Source organism: Lutra lutra, chromosome X, assembly GCF_902655055.1.
Source record: "Lutra lutra chromosome X, mLutLut1.2, whole genome shotgun sequence".
Lineage (NCBI taxonomy): Eukaryota > Metazoa > Chordata > Mammalia > Carnivora > Mustelidae > Lutra > Lutra lutra.
The window spans coordinates 80,860,742-80,871,322 of record NC_062296.1 but is presented as its reverse complement, the minus strand read 5'-3'; the positions used below and the strand labels follow the sequence as shown (position 1 = coordinate 80,871,322).

The 10,581-nt window shown below is 41.2% G+C and overlaps 1 protein-coding gene across 1 annotated transcript; it reads left to right on the top strand.

Moving 5' to 3' along the window:
* The first annotated feature begins 3,115 nt into the window (after positions 1-3,115).
* DDX53 (DEAD-box helicase 53) lies at positions 3,116-5,378 on the top strand. Its single transcript, XM_047716190.1, has 2 exons — positions 3,116-3,306; positions 3,466-5,378. The coding sequence occupies exons 1-2, from the start codon at positions 3,225-3,227 to the stop codon at positions 5,262-5,264; spliced, it is 1,881 nt and encodes a 626-aa protein (XP_047572146.1). The 5' UTR covers positions 3,116-3,224; the 3' UTR covers positions 5,265-5,378.
* Positions 5,379-10,581: the final 5,203 nt, after the last annotated feature.

Sequence of the window (10,581 nt, the reverse complement as noted above, 5' to 3'; positions counted from 1 at the left end):
ATCATTTGTGATCCTCATTTCACTTTCTAAAGGATATTTTCCCAACAAAAGCAAGTATGATGTTAGAATTTAAAAGCTTAAATTGGGGGCACCTGGGTGGCTCAGTGGGTTAAAGCCTCTGCTTTCGGCTCAGGTCATGATCCCAGAGTCCTGGGATCGAGCCCCGCATTGGGCTCTCTGCTCAGCTGGGAGCCTACTTCCCTTCCTCTTTCTCTGCCTGCCTCTCTGCCTACTTGTGAGCTCTGTCTGTCAAATAAATAAATAAATAAATTTTAAAAAATAAATAAAAGTTTAAATTGAGTTAAGTTAGATTTATGAACAAATTCTTATTACCCTCATTTTCATTTTGATGTGGACAGAGGAAATTCTATCAGGAAAAATCTTGGACAAACATTTGGGAACTCCTCTAATTGTCTCTACACATCTACAATTTCTGCAATATAGTTTATTGAGATTTGGAGACTTCCTACTATGCACCAAGGAGTGTAACTGTGTGTATCTCTGTGTACATAAGTATTACTGTGTCATTCCACAGAGAGAAGAGCCAAGGCATAAGAAGCTTGGAGTTAGCTCAAGGACCCACAGATAATAAGTGACAGAATTGAGAGCAAAACCCAGTTATTTAGACTCTTGTGTTCTTGACCAATACCCCATACCTCTGCCACTTCTTTAGACTCTACATTACATAGTTCTGTGCAAAGAATAAATAGACCAATGTGTTTAATAATGATGGCAACCTTTGCCATATTGCACCTGCAGAATAGAATAATGGCCAGATGCTTAGCATCCAAAGAGACAATTTCTACAGGTATTTATAAACTATAAAGTGCTGTAGAGATGTAAAATCAACTATAGTTATTATAATTATTAATGCTAACTGGAATCCCCCAAGTCTAGGTTGCTTTAGATTATCAAAGAAAATTAAATTAAAATACTATCGGGGGGGGGGGCACCTGGGTGGCTCAGTGGATTAAAGCCTCTGCCTTCAGCTCAGGTCATGATCTCAGGTCCTGGGATCAAGCCCCGCATCGGGCTCTCTGCTCCACAGGGAGCCTGCTTCCTCCCCTCTCTCTCTGCCTGCCTCTCTGCCTACTTGTGATCTCTCTCTCTGTGTCAAATAAATAAAATCTTTAAAAAAAAAATACTATCAGAGGGGCGCCTGGGTGGCTCAGTGGGTTAAGCCTCTGCCTTCGGCTCAGGTCATGATCTCAGGGTCCTGGGATCAAGCCCGGAGTCGAGCTCCCTGCTCAGCGGGGATCCTGTTTCCCATTCTCTCTCTGCCTGCCTGTCTGCCTACTTGTGATTTCTCTCTCTCTATCAAATAAATAAAATCTTTAAAAATAAAATAAAATAAAATACGATCAGAGCTGTTTCTAAGGAAGTCCCACCTACAAGAATGCTTTAGGGGGGCGCCTGGGTAGCTCAGTTGTTAAGCGTCTGCCTTCGGCTCAGGTCATGGTCCCAGGGTCCTGGGATCATGTCCCACATCGGGCTCCTTGCTCAGCGGGAGGCCTGCTCCTCTCTCTCTCACTCCCTCTACTTGTGTTCCCTCTCTCGCTGTGTCTCTCTCTGTCAAATAAATAAATAAAATCTTTTTTAAAAAAAGAATGCTTTAGGACTTCAACATTAACTTATCTACAGGACAATTTTGTGGAAATCACAGTGCTTTAAAATTATCTCAATTTACTATCTATAATATTTCACTCCTTTATTGTTGCCTATCAAGTACTGGGAATCACCCTAAGCAAAATGGTGAAGAATGCCTTAAGCACAATCCTCTCTTCCACTACCTTTCTTCAGATATACTTCATCAGAAACCCCAACCCTTCACTTTTTGTCTCCCTCTGCTCCGTAAGAACCTCTTAGCCAGCTGTTCCACTAGAATACATCTAATTGACAACTTTATACTTTTGTGCTCTGGTTTTTTTAGTGTAAGTTACTAAGGTACCAAACCAAAACCCATAGGGTAAATATCTAAGGGTAACATTTCAGAAAGGAGATAAGCCTGTTCCAGAGATTCTGAAACAAAGAATATCGCACTGGTGGCCTTTAATTTAGGTGACAATCAGCTTCTCCAATGGTAGGGAATGACCCTGAAAGCATAATCTCTCTCAGTACCTATAATACCTGCACAAGTCTTCAGTCTCAATAATTGAATACACTGAGTTCCGCCACAAAGTGCACTGTTTTTGTACATGGCTATGCTTCTCACTTTAAGACTATTTCACTTCATTACCATGGCTCCTTCTCTTCTCCTATATCACCCACAGGAAACAAAAAGAGCAAAAACAAGTCACTTTACAGTAGAGCATTGAGAGCCCCTGTCTATAAGCTAAGAAAAGGTTCTCAATTTATACTCTCAGTATAAAGTACTCCATCAAGTCCTTAAGGATATCAGGGCCTCGACTTCATTCTCTCTTTAATGAAGGAGAAAAACAAAGTGACCCTGACACATCCAATGCCTCTAGGATTATGAGGTTCTGTAATACATACTATTAGTCAGTGTAAAGATGAAAACATAGGGAAATACATATATTCTTAAGTTAAAGCCACATTTGACTAAACAAATTTCCCTTTTTAACAGTTAATGAACTAAAAGATATTGGGAATGCTTTAAAACTCCTAGTATAATTCATAAAAAAGTGTGGGGGACTTGCAATGTGTTCTGTCAGAATAAGTCTTGTTGAACCACTAATGAAAAAAACTCATTTGACAATCAATATTCATCCAAAGCAATGTTTTTCAAATACATCACAAAGAGCATTAGTTTCTACAAAACATTGGAAAGAACTGAATTTAAACAGCTGGTGAACCTACGAGGGTCAGCTAGACTTAATGAATTGTTTCCGAAGAATAGAGTAATAATTATTTATTATTACTATAATGGAAAGGGAAAAGTAATTTTACGGTGTGGAAACCCTGGGTCAAACTACTTAATCACATGACTAAGGTCACCATTGCCAGCAACGGGTCCTGTGACAGTGTCCCTTTAAATTTTGCGTCAGAGGTGCCTGCCTCCCTCGCGCCAGCCCGGAGTCCTGTGATTGGCCAGCCCATTGAAACCCGTGCCACTACGTCACAGAACAACTCCTTCTCAACGGCTGCATAGCTACCCACCGGCGCCATATTCTGCTGATCAAGCGCCTGAGAAGAGGGAAGACTCCGACCGTGTCTTCCCACTCTAGGTAGGCTGAAGGCCAACATCACCCCTACCTTACTAAGTAATGGCCTGGGCCCCACAGCAGAAAAAGGCAGAGCCTAATTCAAGAGATTTCAGGGCCCGCCAGGATGGCAGGGGCGGCAGCAGTGGCGGCGGCGGCGGCGGCGGTGGCGGTAGCGGCAGTGGTGGCGGCAGCGGTGGCAGTGGTGGCGGCAGCGGTGGAGGCGGCATTGGTGGCAGCAGCAGTGGCGGCAGTGGCAGCAGGGTTGGCGGTGGTGGCAGTGGAAGGGGCAGAAGCGGCAGAGGCTGGAGCGGCCCCGCCGGCTACACAGAGGTGAGAGCCTCAGGCCTCGGGGAGCCACCTCTCTGCTTTAGATTGAAGAACAATATGATTGGTGTGGTGATTGGTCGTGGTGGATCAAAGATTAAAGATATCCAGGCTACAACAAGCACCAAAATACAGATCATAAAAGGTGATTGTGAAGCAGAGGTAAAAATTTTTGGCGCAAAGGACATGAAAGCAAAGGCCAAAGCAGCTATAGATGCTCTTGTTAAGAAACAAGAACGAGGCCACTATTCAGAGTCCCGAGTCGATAGTGCCACACCTCAGGCCTCTGCTGGAAGAGAGCTCCGCCCAGATAACACTGGTACTAGACAAGTTCAGCCACTGATAGATTGGGACCAAATCAGAGCAGAAGTTGTAGAGTGGGAAAAAAGAAAATGGGCAGATTTACCACCAATTAAGAAAAACTTCTATGTAGAATCTGAAGCAACGAGCTCGTTGTCTGAAGCTGAAGTAGATATGTGGAGAAAGGAAAATTTTGACATAATGTGTGACGACTTGAAAGATGGCGAAAAGCGCCCCATTCCCAACCCTACTTGGCAATTTGAGGATGCTTTCCATCCTTACCCCGAACTTATGAAAAGCATTAGACGAGCAGGTTTTCAAAAGCCAACACCCATTCAGTCACAGGCGTGGCCAATTATTCTACAAGGAATAGATCTTATAGGAGTTGCCCAAACTGGAACAGGCAAAACATTGTCCTATCTAATGCCTGGGTTTATTCATATCAATAATCAACCAATACCTAGAGAGGAAAGAAATGGGGCTGGCATGCTAGTCCTTACACCCACTAGAGAATTAGCTCTTCAGGTGGAAGCTGAATGTTCTAAGTATTCATATAAAGGTCTTAAAAGTGTTTGTATATATGGTGGTGGAAGTAGAGAACGACAAATACGAGATATTACCAAAGGCATAGATATCATTATTGCAACTCCTGGACGACTGAATGATCTGCAAATGAATAACTTTGTCAACTTACGAAGCATAACCTACTTAGTCTTAGATGAAGCAGATAAAATGCTAGATCTGGGGTTTGAACACCAGATAATGAAGATTTTATTAGATGTGCGCCCAGACCGCCAGACTATTATGACAAGTGCAACTTGGCCAGATACCATCCGTCGACTTGCTCAGTCTTACCTGAAAGAACCTATGATTGTTTATGTTGGTACTCTGGATCTAGTTGCTGTTAATACGGTGAAGCAAAATGTAATTGTTACCACAGAAGAAGAAAAACGATCTCTTATCCAAGAATTCTTACAGGGTCTGTCACCCCACGACAAAGTCATCGTGTTTGTCAGCAGAAAACTTGTTGCTGATGACTTATCAAGTGATTTGAGCATTCAAGGCATACCAGTGCAGTCATTGCATGGTGACAGAGAACAGCATGATCGTGAACGAGCACTGGAGGACTTTAGAAGTGGAAAAGTGAAAATACTGATTGCTACTGATTTAGCATCCAGAGGTCTTGATGTTAATGATGTCACACACGTATATAATTACGACTTCCCACGCAATATTGAAGAATATGTACACAGAGTGGGACGTACAGGAAGAGCTGGGAAGACGGGTGTATCAATCACCCTCATGACTCAGAATGATTGGAAGATTGCCACTGAATTGATTAAGATTCTGAAACGAGCAAATCAGAGTGTCCCTGAAGATCTCCTAAAAATGGCTGAGCGATTCAAAATGCACAAACAAAAAAACGACACAGGAAAAAAATCGAAATCTCAAGGAAAACCCAGAGAGTTTTACTGATGTCTACATTGAAGAGTTGTGTTATGCTCCTGGAAGACTGAAGATATGCTGAAGACCTGGCAGTTTAAAGACCTCTAACCAATTCTTAAACACTAAGCTTTCAATATCATTTATGTTCCTTAATAAAATCAAAAGTATTTGAAAAATGAGAGAGTAAGAGCTTATTTGGAAAAAAAAAATTAAATGTTATGTGTTGGGTGATTTTTTTTTTTTTTAACAGAGAAAGAGTGCATGAGTGTGGGGGAGGAGAGCGGGGTGGGGACAAAGGGAAAGGGGGAGGCAAATGGGGAGAGGGAAAGGGTCCCCAGCAGGTTCCACACCCAGTGCAGAGCCCAATGTGTAGGGCTCAGTGTCACAACCCTAAGATGACATGAGCCAAAAATCAAGGGTCGGACACTTAAGAGACTGAGCCACTCAGGCACCACTTACATGTTGGTTAAAGTATGGTTTCTTTTATAGCCTGCCATGTCCATCTATGTCTCCTCTAAAAGACTGGTTGCAGACAACAATAGTGCTTTTCTTTAAAAAGTCACACTAATTTGAAACATAATTTTCATCAAGTTTATCCTAGTCAAAATATTCTATTTTCCACCAGCAGTTAGTGCCACAATGATCTGTAAAGAAATCTCCACTCTCATTCCCTAATTTTAAAAAAATCATTAGAAAAAAAAATGCTCAACCTTCTAAAAGATTCCACAATTCTGTTTTTTCAGATAGATGTGATTAATTGAGCATGGTGTCTGACTTGCTAGAAATCAGATCCTCATACTTCTTATCATTTACCACTGGTTAAAACTTCTGGGGAGGTCACTTACCTTCTGTATGTGTGATCACTTTCTTCACTAAGAAATTGGGGTGGTTAAATAATTTGGGGGTCCCCTTCACCACTAAACTCTATATTATAACCAAAATTGTATAACCCTGCCTTTACTAACACTTCCTTTTTAAAAATTTTTTCTGTTTTTTTTAATACTTTATTTTCTGATCTAGGAAGAATATCACATTCTTATGTAACAAATTGAATGATGAAACCCTTTTTAATGACCAGAATAGTGCTCTCTGCATTTTTATTGATTTTTGAAATGTCACTCGTGGGGTGTCTTTATTTTCTTTTGTCACATTTTATTTTTCAGTTTGTCTAGAAAAGGCCAAAACTTCATATATACATAATGAGAAAAATCAATATGAAATTAAAATATATCTTACACACTGGGAAAACATTAAAAACTCGACCAAAGGACACTTTTGCCAGAGGAACCAATTTTAGTTAACTCTCTAATTTCTAATTCTATCTTGCATGTTTTATTTAGAGGCAATCTGAACTTTCTCACACTACAAGAAGTCCTCCAAATGATGCTAAATCTTAAATTCAATGTTTGTGAAAACATTAGAATTAGTCAAACCTTGTAATCTCAGGCAAACTGAAAAAATTAATGCAACCATCTTTTTTTCCAGCATCCCCAGCTGTGACCACAAAAGTCAGTTAAATTAAGTGAAACAAAGAGGCAAATACTCTAGGTATAGGTGTTTGAGGTTAAGTCTGGCTTCTAGGCTCTTAATACAGGCCTCAATATCTCTTGATAAAATTCACAACAATCGTTAGCATTTTTGAGTGGCTAATATGTAATACAACACCAATGTGTAAAGAAAGGAGAGAAACCTACATTTCTTCTCAAAGAAGCAACTGAAAAGAAGAGCCACTATATGGAGAAATGCAAGCAGAGATACAACAATGGTTCTCAACTGGGGCATTTTTGCCTCTCCCTCCAGCAGACATTGAACCATTATGCGGAGATAGCATTGGTCTATTATTGGGGGAGAGGGTGGGAAGATGCTACTGGCAGCTAGAGGGTAGAGGTCAGGGATACTGCTGAACACCTTACAATCTATAGGACCACCCCACACAACACAGTATTTTTTGCCCCAAAACTGTTAGTGCTGAGATGGACAATTCCTGAAAGAACATAAACAAAACAACAAAAACCAGTTGCCTAGTAACGAAGAAAGGACTTCAGAGGAGAAAAGAGGGTTTAAAAAGAAAAGATTTTATTTACTTATTTGTGAGAGAGAAAGAGAGCAAGCGAGAGAGAGAGAGAGAGGTGGGGGTAGGGGAAGAGGGAGAAGCAGACTCCCCACAGAGCATGGAGTCCAACATGGGCTTCAGTCCTAGGACCCTGGAATCAAGACCTGAGCAGAGGGCAGACACTTAACCAACTGAGCCACTCAGATGCCCCAAGAAAAGAGGATTTATAAATGATCTCTTACAGGTTGTGCAGAATAAAACCTCCACAACTTTCCTATTGTCAGTATAATCTGCATCACTGTTCTCCATCAGGGTCAGTTTGACAATGTCTAGAGACAGATTTGGTTTTCACAACTCAGGAGAGGGTTATTTGCATCTTCTGGGTTGAGCCCAGTGGTGCTCCTAAACATCCCACAATGCACAGGATGGCCCCCCAAAACAAAGAATCATGCAACCCGAATGTCAGTAGTGCCATAGTTGAGAAACATTGCAATAGATGAGGCGAAACACCACCTTAAACTCAAGTGCAGAAAAACCAAGAAGGGTGAGTTCAGCAAGATAAAAAAAAGATATTTTTTCTTGTGTACTGTTCAACATAAAACCCCCACCAACCTTCCTGTCTTTGGTATTACCTACATTAGTGATTCTCAGAGTTGACTTGCCCCCTAGGGGACATTTGGCAATGTCTGGAGACATTTTTGTTTGTCCTTCCTAGGCGGCAAGACTCTTGCTGGCATCTAGTGGGTAGAAGTCAGGGATAAACATCCTATAATGCACAGGGCAACACCAAAATGATGGACTTGTCAGCCCAAAATGTCTACGGTATTGATGTCAAGAAACTGTGATTTATGCCAATTGGCAAAACTTTTGTGAGTGAATTGGGTTTTCTTGGTTCTTTAGAAACTCAAAGAAATACTGATTTCTGCATCCAAACTAGAACAGAGTGAAGGCAGATCACTGAGCATGTAATGACACAGGAGACAGTATGAGGAGGCTTCAGCTAACCTCAGTTATGCCTGTACAATCCTTACTATAGTGATTCCTTTTCAATAGGTGCTCAAAAAATATTGCATCCTCTTCTGCCCTGTTTCTCCCATCACCCATTATATGATGCTAATTCACCACAATCCTGATGCTGTTACTCACATTGTTGGGTACTAGTTCCCCCATTGGGCAAACCCTTTCTCCTTCCTCTCTGCCAGGTCAAATGAGACTCATCATTCTGTGTCCAGTCCAAGTGCTACAGCTTCCCCAAGATCCTATCTGCTGTCCTCCATTTAAAAACTTCAACAGTTTTTTTTTTAATTTTGTTCAGTTAGCCACTGTATAGTACATACTTAGTCCTTAATACAGTGTTTAATGATTCATTAGTTAAGTATAACACCCAGTGCTCCATCATAGCACATGTCCTCCTCAATACTCATCACCTGGTTACCCCCTCCCCCCACCCTCATCCCCTCTCAAACCCCCAGATTGTTTCTTGGGGTCCACAGTATCTCATGGCTCATTTCCCTCTCTGATTTGTCCCCCTTTGCATTTCCCCTCCCTTCTCCTAAGGTCCTCCATGCTATTGCTTGGATATTTACTGTGCTTCTACTGTGTTCCACAGGCATTGTTTTCAGTGCTTAAAGTGCAGTGGTGAAAAGGAGAGAAGTTTGCCATCAATGATATTTTCATTTTAATGGTGAAACAGTAAAGACACTTGTACTTTGAATACTTTCAACTACAATGCCTCTTGATTAATTTCTTTAGTCATTTAATTATTCATTAAATTCCCTAGGCCTGGGGAGAAGAGTAGGAAAGTATGCCTGTAGTTTTCTAGCACTGGAGAAACTGGTGGGTAGTAAATTCAAAGTTTACAATGGACATTGGGGAGGGTATGTGCTATGGCGAGTGCTGTGAAGTGTGTAAACCTGGCGATTCACAGATCTGTACCCCTGGGGATAAAAATACATCATATGTTTATAAAAAAATTAAAAATTAAAAAAAAATTAAAAAAAAACAATGACAGAACTACAAACATCGTTCAATGCAATCAGACTTTTCAGAAGTCCTTTTGAAAGATCAGTCTCAACAATATGGTGGGAGATCTGTTCACTTAGACATTTAGTAAACTGTGGACCATGGCAACAATAAAAGAAAAGTTACATGCACCTACTATGTTCCACACGTATATAAAAATATATATTTAAGACATATATATGAAAGACTGTAATAAAACTTTCTTATTTCTGGGTGGTGGGTGGGATGGGAATGCAAAATAAACAAAATAACCTGCCAGTGTAACAAGTCATAAATTCAGTAATCAACTTATAACTTCTATTGTCTGAATTTCTGGGAATAAAATTATGAAGCACCACCTTAGCAATATTGAGGGTGGCAGACACTGGTGGGTTATCTACTGAACAGCCACCCCCACCACCTCCCTCCTATTTGTTGGCATAACCAACTTCCCCTGGTTCAGTTCAAAAGCTAGGAAAAAAAGAAAAGAACAGCCTACTCTCCCTTGTAGCTTCATCATAGGCATAAGACTCAAACCTGGCCTATGGGACTGACAGGAAAATAGGCTTGGCTGCTTTAAAGAAAGATCTTCCTTCCCTAAGAACAGAGGCATGCAACGATAAGCTCTCCTTTCTGCTTATGTACCTAACTGTGTGAAGACATGAGGTTTTAACAGTCATTTTAGACAATGATGAAGTAAATCTGAAGACCACCAATATGCTAGGCATGACAGAACATAGATGTGGAAAGCACCTGAATCCTGTATGGCATCACTGTGCTGTAGAATTAAAGCCAGTGTGGCAGCCTTAGAGGGATGGCCCTCAGATCTCTGTTCTAGAAAGAGCTTACTGGTCAGTTGCATGGAGCACAGGAAGCTGACCAGCCCCTGGCTGCAAACAATCCAAGGCAGCAACTAAGGTGAGGTCAAGCTCTTCAATAGCCATTCACTCACTGAGCAGAGTGGGACAAGGGGACTCAGTCATTTCTGCCCAACATGGGACTGTTCTGTGGACACTATTTCTAGTAGAACTCCCTGTAGGCTGCTTCTGGATTTCTCAGAGCCTCAGTATATTCTAATGCTCTTGCTACCTAATTCTTCTTCCCTTGCCCCTCCTTTCACAGATATCAGATGTGAGCTGTGGGCACAAGGATGTCTCTACTACTCCTGATCTATTTCCTCTGTACCTTTCATAGGTGCTATCAGCCAATAAACAATGGACTCAGCAAATACACCCAGGAATCCCCTACCTCTGAACTTCATATATGAAATAAATGTCTCTATTATTTAAGTCA

What these genes read in the sequence shown, in the direction of transcription:
- DDX53 (XM_047716190.1), top strand. Translation starts at nt 3,225, where the DNA reads ATGGCCTGGGCCCCACAGCAGAAAAAGGCAGAGCCTAATTCAAGAGAT. An exon ending in GGATGGCAGGGGCGGCAGCA is followed by an intron (nt 3,307 to 3,465) that starts GTGGCGGCGGCG and finishes GAAGCGGCAGAG; the next exon opens with GCTGGAGCGGCCCCGCCGGC.